Below are 16,137 nucleotides of genomic sequence, written 5' to 3'. Positions count from 1 at the left end.
AAGCCTCCAAACAAACAAAAAATTCCTCCAAAAGAAAAAAAACCCTAAAAAAGAAGAAGAGAAAAAACTTTTAAGAAAACATCCAATCTTGCAAAAGCGTTGACAGCCAATTTGTTTGAATCCACATTAATTGGAATAAAAATAATTGATTAGTTGATGTCTTCTTAGCAAAAGTGAAATTCTTAGCAAAGGTGAAAGACTTAAGGTCAGTCTTGAAAACTGAAGATCCTAAGTGCAAACTTCTATAAAGAGAGTGTGTTTTGACTAAGACAATGTCTTAGGTTAAAAATAAGGAGAAATATAAAACCTAAGGAAAGGAGACTTTTAGGAGACAATTGCAAGGCATTCAAGTAGAGCTGAGAAGTAGGGGAAGATACCCCACACTGCCAAGAACATGAATATTTAGGTGGCTCGGTTCTTAAACACTGTTGCTGATTAAGTGCAAATTAATAAGGATAAGATCAATATTTAACACTGACCCTTAGAAGGAAAATTATTTTGCTGACCATGTAAAGCAAAACTCACCCCACCAACTTTGTGCAATGGAATTGTTCTCTTGAGCCTTTAAGTTCATTCTAAGAAAATTAACACACTGATCAAAATAAAATAGGACAAAACAAAGGAATCTGAAGAAGCCATTTCCCCCCTGCTAGCCATCCCCATTAAATAAGAAGGGCATATATTTAGAAATTCTATCTCTCTTACATATTGAAGTCCTTATGGATAAAATTATATGATGCCTGGATTTTCTTTAAAATACAGGAGAAAAAGGTCGGGAAATATAAATAAATAAATGAATAAATAAATAAATTATATATACATATATATATATAGGGAGAGAGACTGGCAAAAATATTGCTAATTCTTGCAGTTAGGTGATGAATACATTAGGCTATGTCATATCATTTTCTTTACTTTGTGTATTTAAATGTACATACTAAAAGTTATAATATGTTTAACTTCACTTTATTTCATAATTATGCCCGATGTCATGGTCCCTGCAAGGAAGAATTAATGCAGTGGTCAGGGAGAGTACAAGTAAATAAGCAAAGACATATATAACTGCTGACAAGAAAAGGTGATGAAGGGGTTATTACCTTATTTGTCGGAAACTCCTTACCGAGAACCTAAAGGCATGCAGGTAAAACTGCAAAATTGAAGAGCGTCGCCGTCCACGGGTTGACAGTTGCATGAGAAGTACTCACCCGCCCGCAGGCCGCAAACCTTTCCACCCGACGGTGAAGACCCCTCGCCAGCAACGACCCCGCGCTCGAAGCTTTAGCTTTTACTTTATTCCCTGGAAAGCGCAGAAGGTTGTGGAGCACAAGCTGGTGGCGATGCTGCTAAACCGGACATGCTCCTTGTCGGGGGAGGTGGGGACCTCTCTGGAGGTTTACAAATTTCCTGGTTTCTGTCTTCTAAAGTCTTTCATAGCTGGGTAATAATAATAATAATAATAATAATAATAATAATAATAATAATAATAATAATGGCAAACTCCTACACAGAGCCTACTTTGCTTAGCACACTCCTAAGTGCTTTACACGCATTAATAAAGGGAATCCCATAGGAGATGCAAACTATTATATATAGAATGGGTAAAAAACAAGGTCCTACTGTATAGCATAAGGAACTATATTCAATACCCTGTGATAAACCATAATGGAAAAAAGTGTGTATATGTGTGTGTGTGTGTGTGTGTGTGTGTGTGTGTAGCTGAATCACTTTGCTGTACAGCAGAAATTAACACAACATTGTAAACCAACTATACTTCAATAAAATAAATTTTTAAATATTTAAGGCAATCCCAGCATCATCCTGGTAAGGTGGGTGCCTGCCGAGGGCCTCACGCAGAGTTGCCGGGATGCGGTTTAAACGGGGCAGTCCGTCTCCATAGCCCATTCTGTTAACTACCACGCAGTATTTCAAACGCGAAAATGGCAAATTATTTTCCCCTAAAATTCAATGGAGACGCGATCGTGTTTGATTGAGTGGTTTGTTTTAGGCTTGAGAGGGAAGGGAGAAGGGGAAACCAGTGGTGTCAAAAGTCTTAAAGAGAAGCAGAACGCTGGGAAAACCAGAAGCCATTCTTAGGACTTAATTTGCCAAATAACAAACCAAAAGCCAGGAGACAAAATCTGCTCAGTGCGGAGGTGAAAGCTTCCCTCGATTTTTCTGGAGATTTTTGAAGGATATTGCTCTGGGCTTCAGTTCTCTAGACGGAGAAAGCTGTGATTGTAACTAGCTCTATAACGCGCTCCGCTTGGCTCTTCTTGCCCTGGTCACAATACCCACTTCTGTTCAAATCAGTTGCCCAGAACTGAACCTTTCCCATCTGAAGGAGAATCTTAGCTAATATTTCAAAACTGCGCCTCCTTGCATCCTGAAGGGAACTGGGGACCAGGTACTGACCACCCTCTCCGAGAAGTATGTGTCCCCAGGAGCACGGAGAAGAAAAGTCAAGGAGGGTAACGTGAATTGCAGGGAATTTCGGAGGCGGTGACGTGATTGCAGCCTTTCTCGCTCCCGCTGGGATATGCACTTGAGTTTCTGAAATCATTCTAGGTTGTGAAATCCCAGGAAAGTAGCCCGATCCTTCCCTTTGGCTGTATCCCTCCCGTTCTTTCTGTAGGTATAGAGGATCTTGGAATTTCAAAATAGTCAAAGCTGGGAGAGAGGGGACGATAGGGTGGATAATGACCAGGAAAAGGATCCAACAATTTCCCGTGTTAACATCTGGATCCTAGCAGGGCCATAATTTTCGTCCACCCAACTAGCTTTCGGAGGTTCCCAAGACCACAGACCTTTCTTTCAAATTGCCCTCCTTCCCTGTTTCCAGGAGACCAGATATAGGGAAAATCTGGTGGGGAGCGTGGCTGACTTTTCCTCTTACCCGGGAATGCTAATGAGCTGGATGCAGGAAGAGCTTCGTGGAAATTTGTCCAGTGCAGGAGCACTCCCTGGGTATTGCTTGGACGTTGAGATTAAGACCCCTATCTTTCTGCCAAGTGAGACCTTCTCTGTAGTTGAAGGAATTGCTTTGCCAGAGTCTCTGATGAATCAGTGCTCACTTGTTTTTTTAATTTAAGTATACTTGACATACAATATTATGTAAGTTACAGGTGTACAATATAGTGATTCAAACATTTTAAAGGTTATACTCCATTTATAGTTATTATAAAATATTGGCCATATTCCGTGTTGTACAATATATCATTGTAACTTCTTTTTTACATGATAGTTTATACCTCTTATTCTTATCCCTACATTACCCCTCCTCCCTTCACTCTCCCCACTGGTAACCACTAGTTTGTTCTCTGTATCTGTGATCCTTTTGTTATATTCACTAGTTTATATTTAGATTCCACATATAGGTGATACACAGTGTCTTTCTCTGATTTATTTCACTTAGCATAATACCCTTCCAAGTCCATCTATATTGCTGCAAGTGGCATTATTTCATTGTTTTTTATGGCTGAATAATATTCCATTGTATATATATACCACATCTTCTTTATCCATTCATTTGTTGATGGATACTTAGGTTGCTTCCATATCTTGGCAATTGTAAATAATGCAGCTATGAACACTGGGGTGCATGGTATCCTTTCGATTTAGTGTTTTAGTTTTTTTCAGGTATATATGCAGGAGTGGAATTGCTGGGTCATATGGTAGGCTTACTTTCCCCCAGTCTCTGATGAATCAATACTACTCAGTTGTTTTCTTCCCTACACTTATTTTTTTAATGGATATTTCTCATTTTTAAAAGAAATTACAAACATTCCTGAAATTCTACCTTTAACATCACTTTTAAGAGAATACAAAGCTCTCATGTTCCTAGAGTTAAAGAATAGAATCCCCAAAAAACCTCTTTCCATTTTCTGGAAGTGACTAGTTGTCACTGAGGGTCTTCAGAATCCCTTACAAGATTTTACTGTCTGTGGGTAAGGCTGTGTCTTATAAAGGACTTGTTTTGGTTGATAACCAAATTGGGAACCAATATTTTCACTGAGATAAGAATCCCTTATAAGAAGTTACTTTAAACTTTGACACTGTGCCATACAATCCAGAGCAATCTACAGATTCAGTGCAATCCCTATCAAAATTCCAATGGTATTTTTCACAGAAATAGGACAATTCTAAAATTCATATGGAACCACAAAAGACGCCAAATAGTGAAAGCAATGTTGAGAAAGAAGAATGAAGCTGGAAGCAACACACTTCCTGATTTCAAACTATATTACAAAACTATAATAATCAAAACAGTATGGTACTGGCTTACAACAGATACACAGATCAATGGGACAGAACAGAGTTCAAAAATAAACCCATGCATATATGATCAATTAATTTACAACAAAGGGTCCAAGAATATACAAGGAGAAAGACAGTCCCTTCAATAAATAGTGTTAAGGAAACTGGACCACCACATGCAAAAGAATGAAACTGGGCCACTATCTTACACCATACACAAAAATTAAGTCAAAATGGATTTAAGACCTGAAACCATAAGACTCCTAGAAAAAACATAGGGGGTAGTCTCCTTGATCCTGGTCTTGGTGATCATTTTTTGGATTTGATACCAAAAGCAAAGGCAACAAATGTAAAAGAAAAAAAAGTGAGGCTACATCAAATTAAAAAGCTTCTGCACAGCAAAAGAAACCATCAACAAAATGAAAAGGCAACCTACCTGCCAAATGGGAGAAAATATCTGCAAAATCACTTATCTGAATAGGGGGTTAATGTCCAAGACGTATAAACAACTTATACAACTCAAAAGGAAAAAAAAAGATTAAAAAATGGGCAGAGGATCTGCATAGACGTTTTCCCAAAGAAGACACAGATGGTCAATAGGTACATGAAAAGGAGCTCTATGTCACCAATCATCAGGGAAATGCAAATTAAAACCACAAGGAGATATTACCTCACACCTGTTAGAATGGCAATTATCAAAAAGACAAGAAATAAGTGTTGGTAGGATGTGGCAAAAAGGGAATGCTTGTACACTGTTGGTGGGAATGTAAATAGGTGCAGCCATTATGGAAAACAGTATTGAGATTCCTCAAAAAATAGAACATGATCTGGCAATTCCATTCCTTGCTATTTATCCAAAGGGAACAAAAACACGAACTCAAAAAGATATCTGCACCAGCCCGCAATGCTCCTCCTGCCCCTGTTCACTGCATTATTTACAATAGCCAGCACATGAAAGCAACCTAAGTGTCCATCAGTAGATGAATGGATAAAGAAAATGTGTGTGTGTGCATATAGTTCAGCCATAAAAAAGAAAATATTGCCATTTGCAACAACTTGAGGACATTATGATGAGTGAAATAAGTCAGACAGAGAAAGACAAATACCATACGATCTCACTTATATGTGGAATCTAAAACAAGAACAAACCAAACTCACAGATACAGAGAATAGATTGGTGGTTGCCAGAGGTGGGAGAGAGGGTAGGGGTGAAATGGGTGAAGGGTGTCAAAAGGTACAATCCTCCAGTTATAGATGTCATGGGGATGTAATGTACAGCATGGTGACTATAGTTAATACTGTACTGTATATTTGAAAGTTGCTAAGAGAGTAGATCTTAAGTGTTCTCATTGAAAGAAAAAAAATTAACTGTATGTGTTGATGGATATTAAGTAGACTTATTGTGGTGATTCACAGTATATACAAATATTGTTTTGTTGTAGATCAGAAGCTAATATGTCAATTACATCTCAAAAAAGTGTTGGACTTGTGGCGATTCACACTTGAATTGGGTTTTAAGGACTGACATAACATTTAATAACTTTTGATGCTCCCGTATTTGCCATTTCTTTTAAGAAAACATTGTATTTATATGGATAGGCTGGAACCTGGAGATAGTTAAATATCACTGGCCTGTAAGAGAAACGACACTTCTATTCACCATGGAAGTGAAAAGTAAAAACTATAGAGACAATGGGAAACATTCTCTATGACCAGGAAAGTTTCAAGTCTTATATTCAGAGGATCAGAGGCAGTAGAGCAGAAAAGAAAAGCGAAAGAATGACAAATTAGCAGACTAGATAGCCTAAGGGAGACTTAAATTCACCAAAATTTTTTACCATAGCTGGGCCAGAGTTTCTTTCTATTGACAGGGAATTATGTTGCCCTATAAATACTGTAACTCTAGTAGAAGTCAGAAGCAGTCACAAAAATGAGGAAATATTCTTCCAGTACTTGAAAACTATCATCAGCTTCAGCAAAGTCCCTCACTACATTGAATGAGGGAGATAGGCAGTGCTGAAGCTGAAAGAGGTTTCAGTTCTATAAATATACTTTGTAGGAGATGGAAAATGCTGGAATGAAAGGCTTGCTTTCCCCTCTTCTCTTTTGCCCTCTGTTGTGAGCTCAAGAAGCTGTGTTCACAATCAAAATGTATGCTCTGTGCTTTAGCCATGATGGCCACACTAGATTTTGATGTACTGGGGGCCCAAACCTCTATGATCTCCGTATCACTTAGAATATAACATGTCCTTTTTCACCAGGAAATGCTAGTTCTGGGGGTGGGGATCAGGAAGGGTCTGCAGGCCACCCTTGACCACTTATGGTCAAGAGGCTTGGTTAGGTAGCCAAGGTGGGAGGGAAACAGAGACAACTCATCTCACACATTTTAAGCTCTTGGATAGTCCTATGACCTCAACTGGTACTGAGAAGCAATTTCAACAATAGACTAGGCTAAGGCTAGTTAGAAATCAGAATGATGTGAAAAAGCAAAACATAAAAACTCATGAATTCAGTATAAAATGTATTTTTTACAGCTGCCCTTGTGTACCTTTTCATTGTATTAAATGACGCTTCACTGCATTTAACAAAGGTAATCACAGGTAAATTTCTTGTTGATGTTTACTTTTCCAAAATCCCAACTTTTCCAGCATTTATTGACCTTTAAACAACTCTTCAATGTGTTCTCTCTGACGTTCTTTAAATAAGGAAGTTCAAGAAACATTTTATCTCACTTAAAAAAAATGTGAATTCTACTTGAAGTTGTCACCAAACACCTTGGCACGGAGTCATTTTAGTGGATTCTCTGGTGCTTAATCAGAACTGAGCTTCTACTGAAGGCTTCACCTCCTTCACCACTGCTGGGGCTTAGTAGGATGTGGCCTCTCTGATGTTGGATCAGCATTGCGCTCTGCTTGCATGCCTTCCCACACTATTTACATGTACAGGATTTTTCCTCAGAGTGGACTCTCTTATGTTTATTGAGATTTGACTTACAGCTGAAGGCTCGCCCACATTCAGAACATTTGAAAGGTTTCTCTACTGTGTGGATTTTGAGATGATGACTAAGACCTGTCTTCTGACTGAAGCCTTTGCCACACTCTTTACATTGATAAGGCTTCTCCTTGTTGTGAATCCCCTGATGTTCAATAAGATGCTCTCCCCTTGTGAAGGCCTTGCCACACTCAGGACATTGGTAGGTCTTATCCCCAGTGTGGATTCTTTTGTGGTTTCTCAGGCCAGTTAACTGCGTAAAGGTCTTCCCACATACATCACACATATATTTTCTTGGTTTAGGAGGGTTTCCGTGCTTCCCTCCTAACTTGTGTTTGTTGAGGCCTGAGTGTTGACTGAAGGCTTCACCACACTCATCACATTTATAGGGCTTCTCTCCAGTGTGACTTCTCTGATGTATGACCAGGGTTGAGTTCACTCTAAAGGTTTTTCCACAGTCGGCACATTCATAGGGTTTTTCCCCTGAGTGAATTCTGTGATGTATTATAAGTTCTGAGCTCCGGCTAAAGGCTCATCCACATACAGGACATTCAAAAGGTTTCTCTCCAGTGTGGATTCTCCGGTGTTGGTTAAGTCCTGCATACTGAGCGAAGGCTTTTCCACATACTTTACATTCATAGTTTTTCTTTACTGTGAATTCGCTGATGCTCAGTAAGATTTGAACGCTGCCTGAAGGTTTTCCCACATTCATTACATTCATGAGGCTTCTCTTTGTTGTGGAATTGCCTATGTTCAGTGAGGTCTGCACTATGGCAGAAGGTTTTCCCACAGTATATACATTCAAAAGGTTTCTTTCCAGTGTGGAGGCTTTGATGCTTTGTAAGAACTGATCTCTGACTAAAAAATTTGCCACATTTATTACATTGATGGGGCTTTTCTCCAGTGTGGATTTTGAGATGTTGGGAGAGGCCTGCTTTCTGACTGAAGCCTTTGCCACACTCTTTACACTGATAAGGTTTTCCCTTGCTTTGAAGCCCCTGATGCTGGGTAAGTTCTCCACGTCTGATGAAGGCCTTTACATATTCTGTACTGGAATATGGTTTCTTCCCAATGTGGATCCTCCTATGCATCTGAAGGCCTCTTATCCAAGTGAAGGTTTTCCTACATTCATCACATTCATATGTTTTTTCACCTGTGGCATCCCCATCCTGCAACTCCAAACTTCCACTAGGCTCACTGTCTCCTCTGTATGTGGCATGCTGACACACAGTTTCATCATGTCCATCAGACCCCTCCCTACACCATAATGGTTCTTCATAACGTTCCTGCTTCACTTCTAATGTCAGGTTCTCAGTCCTCACACCACCATCTGAAACAACACATCATATAACTTGAGGAGAAAAGGTAACTCAAAATTAACAGACAGACAGGTAGGAGGGTTAATCTTTATTTTAGATTTAACAGAGGATTTTATATCTTTTCTTTATTTAGTGTCAGGGGTTCAGAGAAACAGGTCAGCCAAGTAGAAGGAATGGGAGTAATACAGGTGTGGGAGTGAGAAAGAATAAAGCATGGCCGAGCTACCAATAGAGTATGGTAAAACTGATAGGATGTCACTTCTGTGATTACCTAAGACTGTAAGTTCCACCTACTATGAGATTTTCTCTATTGACACTCTCCCTTGCTGGTTTGCTGGCTTTGATGAAGAAAGCCACCATATGAAGAAGCCCATGTGGCAAGGAACTGAAGGTGGGTTCTGGTCAGTAGCCAGCAAGGAAATGAGGCCCTCTGTCTGTGTGAGTGACTGACAGAGAACTGAGTCCTGCCAACATCCATGTGAGGGTGGAAGTGGATCCTTCCTCAGTCACAACTCAGATGAGATCCCATCTTTGGCATTTTGACTGCAACCTTGTGAGAGACCCAGAAGTGGAGGGCCCAGGTAAGCCATACCCAGACTCTTGACCCATAGAAACTATGAGACAATAAACGTGTGTCGTTTAACTGCTAGGTTTGTGGTAATTCATTAAGCAGCAGTTGATAACTAATGTACCACTACTACAAAAATACAAAGCTTCCTAACTATAAGAACTACTACAATTAAAAAAAGAGGAGGGAAAACAAACCACACACTGAAAATCATATGCATGTATATGTATATCCATACATACATGAACACACACAGATAAGTATTTATGCATATGTGTATATATATGTTTATGTTTATTATCAATAAACACAAATGGCTTAATTTATCTATTAAAAGAAAAAAATTAGGGAATTCCCTGGCGGTTCAGTGGCTAGGACTTGGTGCTTTCACTACCCGGGTTTGATCCCTGGTTGGGGAACTAAGATCCTGCAAGCAGCACAGTGTGGCCAGAAAAAAAAAAAAAAAGAAAGAAAAAGAAAAGGAAAAAAATTAGATTTGGTCACAGAGCAAAACCCAACTCTATTATATATACAAGAAACACATCTAAAATAAAATGATAGAGAAAAGTTATGAATAAAGGATGAACAAGAGAAAATTAAGCAAATGCAAATAAAAGAAAGAAGGCATCATGATCTCAGTTTCAGAAAAAAGGAAGAGATTCAGGCCAAAAGCATGAAATTAGACAAAGAAGAGAACTTTATAATGCTAAATATACAATTTACAGTGACAGTGGAACAGATATGTCTAATTATGCAGAAAATAACAGAGGAGCAACTTTCCTAGAGCAGAAATTATAGATGACATAAAGAGACAAAACAAATAACAGACTTTAATCATCCTTTCTCTGTCTAAAAAAACACCAAATGGGCAAAAAAATAAAGATACAGAAGATTTACAAAATGAAATCAACAAAATTAAATCTTATGGATAAATATGTATATCAAGCTCTGTATCCTGAAAATAGAACATCTTTTCAGATGTGCAGTGACCTTCAATGAAAACTATTTTTTGGGTCATAGGAAAACCATAATAAAGTCCAAAAGGTGTAAACAACACAAACATTCTCTGATTACAATGGAATAAATCTAAAATTAATAACAAAATCAGAAAATAAGCCTTTCCATCTGAAAATTTTAAAACTTCCAATTATTGGTTCAAAGGCAAAATACAAGCATACATTTCCGATTTTCTAGAAAATAACAAAAACACTATATTTCAAAACATTTGGGATTCATCAAAAGCTGTGTTCAATAAAATATCTGTAGCATCAAATATTTATATTAGTAACAGATATATAGATCAATCCAGCTCAAAAGTTAAAAACTAAAAAGGACAACTAATTAACCAAGATAACTTGCTCATTTAGGAACACTTTACTGGCTTTTCTCCCTTCTGTGTCTCATTCCCCTCCCTTAGGCTTCCTGGGAACAACTCTGATACAAATTACTACAATGTAAAATAAATAAATTTAAAAAAAAGTGAGAACATAAGGAAGGAATTAACAAAAATAAATGCAGAAACAAAATACAATATAGAAAAATAATGGAATATTGTAGTGGTAGAACAAAATTGAATACACCATTGTGAACTCATATTTTTTAGAAAAAAAAAGTGTACTTCTAGCTCTACCCATAAAATGTGTTAGAAGTATTGTTACCCTAGTGGTAAAGAACTCCCCTAGCACCCATATTTTATACATCAGTAGCATTCTCCATTAAGAAGAATCAAGGCTCCTTTAGAAAGGGTTGATACCAAATCTGGGTCTAGGGAAAGTACAAGGTGAGCCTGGAACAATTAATTTTGTTCAGAAAGCAAGGATTCAAAATTCATAGGGTCATCGCAAAAAGAGAAAGGGGCAAGATGGGAGACATCCATACGAGGCAAAGATGTGTCAGTCTGAGCATTAAAAAGAGTAATAACTGTGGTAAATTGAAACACACTGACTCAATGAAAATTACTAAGTCCATAATGATACTAACACAGAGAAAGTCCTAAAATCTCACGTCGCCATTTGAGGTACCTATTAAACCATTCCTTGGATATGAAAATTGGTAAATAAAGGGGGAAAACTAAGCATCAATCTTGACTGTTTAATATGAAGTCAAGTCAATCTAACCAACAAATAGATGATTTGACCATTCCTTTACTATAAAGAAGAATGCCAGTTAATAATGTAGAAGGAACAAAAGGATTATAAAATCATTCTGTAACCCTTAATAAAATGGTTGACCCACACAAGAATTCTCAAATATTTTGTATTTTGTTGATGGGAAACTGGCCACTCACAAAGTGCCAAAGTGACACCACACCGTTACAAGGGGAAAAATTAGCTGTTCAATGGAGGGATCATACTTTCATCATCTTAAGCCAGCCAGGGATTTTATAGTGGGTCACCCAGGTATTCATGTCTACTATTATCTAATATTAATTCTAGCCAAAAATGTTTAACTTGAGCCTTTCAATCTTTTTTCCAGTTTATGGAAATCCAGGGTACAGGGGCAGCAAAATAAATGATACAATGAGGAAGCAACCAGAAAAATCCAGAGGGTAGGAGACTGGCCTGGGCTCATCAAAAAGTCTGGGCTGTGAGAGGGAAAATGGGACAGTGAAACTGTTCTAAAGTAAAAAAGAATTAAAAGGCATAACAGGGCCTCCCTGGTGGCGCAGTGGTTAAGAGTCCGCCTGCCGATGCAGGGGATACGGGTTCGTGCCCCGGTCTGGGAGGATCCCATATGCCGCGGAGCGGCTGGGCCCGTGAGCCATGGCCGCTGGGCCTGCGCATCCGGAGCCTGTGCTCCGCAACGGGAGAGGCCACAACAGTGAGAGGCCCACATACCGCAAAAAGAAAAAAAAAAAAAAAAAAAGGCATAACAACCAGATGTGTTATGTGACCCTGGCTTCTATCCTGGTTTGCACAAATCAGCTTTAAAGACATTTTGGAAAAAAATGGACCAGTCTGAATTTGGATTGAGTTTAGATAACATTAAGATGTATTGACAGGGAAAAGGGAAGATTATTAACTGAGCAAAATAGATTATAAAATAACACATAGAGAAGATCCCTTTATGGTGAAAGGAATTTGTGTATGTGTGTATACACACATGTGCACATAAAAGATATACAGATAAAAAATAAAAAGTCATCGATCGTGATCTCTGGGTGATAAGAATATCATGCTTTGCCTTCTTATTTTGCAACTCTGTATTTTCTAACTTTCTACAATGCATATATACTTCTCTGGTAATAATAAGAGGTAACTTGCAAAAAAGTCAATGTAGTTTTACAAGGTTAATATTCTATCAGGGTCTACTTATGTAAGCATCAAAATACTTGAAAGTAACATTTGCTATAGACAATCTGCAGAAAATTCAACTGTGGATGTTTAAAACCGACATACTGCTGAGGCTGCTCTGAGATGACTTATCACCTGTTAATCATTATTACCTAAAATGTCAGCTCTGTCACTCTTTAACAACTCTCATCACAAGGAATTAACAAGTCACACTCCACAAAAAAACCAAAGGAGAGTTCATTTCAGTCTAAATTCCCTAGAGAAATTCTGGCCTCACCTCTTCCCTCTGATGGGTGGGGCTCAGGTCCTTCGCCCTTGAACTGGACTGCTGCAGGCTGAACTCGGGTACATGAAGATTCTTCGTCTAGTGTCTTAAGTGTCACTGTCTGCAAAAGGATCTTCTGTTCCAGAGCACAGGCTGAAAGCTAGAGACAAGCAGCACTCATTAGGCCTGTAAGGATATCATGAATTTAACAGGGACCAAACCTCAGGGAGGAGTCCCCAAGAAACATCCCCCGAGAAGGACTAGGAGGAAGCAGCTAGAAACCAGGCCCTAGGGCGCTGAGAGGCAGCCAGAAAGGTAAGCAAAGCAAAGTTTGATCAAATATTGTTTCTGTCACTTCATTTATGGGCTATGTGTCCTTGGCTAAGTTACACAACCTCTCCGAACTTAGTTTTCATGTGTGATACCACCTACGTCTTTGCTGCTGTGATGTTGAATGACCAGTAAAGGAGCACGATGCCTTCACTATCTTTACTCACCATCCCCGAATCTGCTGTTTCCCACCCTTCCCCTTCTTCCCCTCCTGACTGGCTTAGCAAGAAGCTCAGTTCCCTGCTGAATGCTAGGTTTTCCCACTGTTCTCTCAGAGCCTTCACACTTGAGAAAGTTTTGCTCCCAGTTCCCTGCAACCATATCATACAAGTCTCTTCCTATGTGTACATTTCTCTTTCTTTCCAGATTCTCCAGCATGGTCACCACCTCCTCCCCACTCTCTGGATGATGTTCCTGCAGCTGGGCCTAGAGCTCCTGGGGCAGGATGGAGAGGAACTGCTCCAGCACCAGCAGCTCCAGGACCTGCTCCTTGGTACTTGTCTCTGGCCTGAGCCACTGATGGCAGAGCTCCCGGAGCCGGCTCAGTGCTTCTTGGGGACCAGGGGAATCCTGGTAGCAGAAGTGTCTAAACTGCTGCCTGAAGATCTCCCAGGCAGGAGGCTGGTTCTCTGGAAGGCTGAGACCCTGATTCCTGGGGTGGTCTTCCTCCAACTTCACTTTCACCATCACAGGCCTCTGCTGACCCCATGGGGCTTGGAACAGCTGGCCAGCAGACTTTCTTGTGTCCACGGCCATCATGCCTGGCTTCTGCTGGAGTTTCAACTGGAGGCTTCTGAGGGCACCCTGGGGAATAAGAATTAAGTGATAAAGGGATACATGGCATATACTTAGAAGAACGCACACAAGAAAGAAGACCTGTAACCAGGGTAACTAATTTTATTAATTCACTGAATCCACAAATATTTTTTAGAGGCCTACCTTGTACAAAAACTGTTCTAGGTGTTTGAGATGCATTAGCGTACAAAGATCCCTGCCATCATGGAGTGTCCATTCTAGTAGGAGCAATCAATAAACAAAACAAATATGAAAAGTGTAGAGTATGTTACGGAGATAAATAAAAATATATAATTGCTGGGGTGTGTGTGTGTGGAATGAAGGCTTTCACTTAATGGAGGAAAGTTTCTCCAAATCCGACATTAAATACATGTATGTGGCCCCTAACCTAAAGCAAATTTTCAAGTTATCACTTGGCACCGTTTTTCCATACTTGAATACATACGACCCAACCTGTGGGAGAGGAAAAGTTACTAGTCACAGCCAGAAAATTATTGATGTTTTCGTGTTAATCTGGCAAAACTAAGAGCGAAATCCCACCTCGCTTCACACAGTGCTGGCGGCCCTGGTTTAGTCAGAGAGTCGGGATCACGGTTCCCAAGAAGGGGATCCCCTGTCCCGGGACAGGGTCCTGTCTTGGGGGCCTTGGGGCCGGCCTTTCCGGAGCCTCCCAGACAGACGTCTGCTCCCAGCCCCGCAGCCCCGAACCTCCCCGGGCACAGGGTGTCCTCCAGCCGTAACCAGGGCCGGTGTTGGCTGCCCCACGCGGCTCAACACGTCCGGGGTTTCGCAAGGCCGAACCCGATATCTAGACGGAGGGACGCCCCCGTACACTCACCTGACAGGGACGCAGAAGTGCGGCTCCCGGAACTGGACGCTCAGGCGCACCGGCTTCCGGCGTCTCCCGGAGGTCACGCCCCCGAGCGCGCGCCCGCGACCCGCCTCCACCCACGTGCGCAGCGTCTCCTAGTTACCCTGCGGCCGGGTACGCTGCGTGTTCAGTTCGAGCGGTTCGGGACTAAAGGCGGTGAAAATAGCAACTGTGCTTTGACAATTAACACTAAACCCAGTTCCTGGATCTCTGAAATTAAAAAAAAAAAAGTTTCGGACACCCGCCTCTTGCCAACCCGGCAGGACCTCTTAACTGAAAATGTAGGGGAGGAGTGCTAGATGACAACAGAGAAGAAAAATGATTGCTCTCTTCCATAAAGAGCGTTCCCGGGAAGTAGGCCGTTGGCGGTCAGCATCACTACCTGTTTGTCTCCCCTCTGCCCTTCTCCTGGGTGCTTTCATCTCCTCTGCGCCCAGAACCCTCTCCTTCTCAGGAAGGAACACGATAGCTATCCTTTAGGATAGCTATCCTTTAGGATACTGAAACCAGGAAGAAACACAGAAAACAGTGATGGTCGAAAAGTGGGAGCTGTTAAGGCAAAGAGCTTGGGCCAGAAGGCAGTGGAAATTTGCGAGAGTGCATGACCCTAAGAGCAGAAGAGGATTAAGTGATGGAAGAGGTTCTACTGTGGAAGAGTTGGAAGAGGGGGCGATCGAAGTAGGTGGGCTCACTGCTCTGAGGGAGGTTCCTCAGTGAGTTGCTGCTTTAGTCAGTCAGCAACACAGGGTTGGGAATAATAAAGGGAGTGGCAGACACAAAAAGGAGAATAAACATATGAAGTAGGGTGCTGGAATTTTGAAAAACCAGCCAGAACTGTAAAGTTGTCCTTGTCCCACTGTGCAGGGACCGTGGTGTATTGGGAACAGATTCCTCATGGCTATTACCACAGGAAAGCAAGACTCTCAGAACACTGGCCCTACAGAAACAATGTTGCTCACTTTGGAGTTTCTCTTGTGCTGAGGCAGATATTCCCCGTCCTTCACAGTGCAGGACGTGCATATCTTAAAACAATCTAGTTCTCTCTCAATTCTTTTTCCTCTCTCAATTCTTCTTTTTTTTTTCTTAATTTTGTTTTGTTTTGTTTTGGTTTTGTTTGCGTTGGGTCTTCATTGCGGTGCATGGGCTTCTCATTGCGGTGGCTTCTCCTGTTGCACAGCACCGGCTCTGCATGTGGGCTTTAGTAGTTGTGGCGCACGGGCTTAGTTGCTCCACAGCATGTGGGATCTTCCTGGACCAGGGATCGAACCTGTGTCCCCTGCATTGGCAGGCAGATTCTTAACAACTGCGCCACCAGGGAAGTCCCTCTCTCTCAATTCTTGATACCTCAGAGAAAATTCAAAATCCCTTCACCTAGAAAGAGGAGAAAGGACACCAGTGTTGTGATACTGAAGGGATTATTACTGAGTAGAAAAGGGGAAAGCAAGCTATTT

At 40.8% G+C, this 16,137-nt stretch overlaps 1 protein-coding gene across 1 annotated transcript; it reads right to left on the bottom strand.

Annotated features, from left to right (window-relative positions):
* Window positions 1-6,797: 6,797 nt before the first annotated feature.
* Window positions 6,798-14,693, bottom strand: LOC132497339 (zinc finger protein 595-like). Its single transcript, XM_060110456.1, is given in 4 exon segments — window positions 6,798-7,886; window positions 7,888-8,575; window positions 12,703-13,824; window positions 14,654-14,693. Coding segments are annotated over 2 exon segments (1,152 nt in total). The 5' UTR covers window positions 8,337-8,575; window positions 12,703-13,824; window positions 14,654-14,693; the 3' UTR covers window positions 6,798-7,183.
* Between the last annotated feature and the right edge of the window lie 1,444 nt (window positions 14,694-16,137).

This window comes from Mesoplodon densirostris, chromosome 10 (assembly GCF_025265405.1).
Source record: "Mesoplodon densirostris isolate mMesDen1 chromosome 10, mMesDen1 primary haplotype, whole genome shotgun sequence".
Lineage (NCBI taxonomy): Eukaryota > Metazoa > Chordata > Mammalia > Artiodactyla > Ziphiidae > Mesoplodon > Mesoplodon densirostris.
Note: the sequence above shows the minus strand (reverse complement) of the source record. Positions and strands in the feature narration are given on the sequence as shown.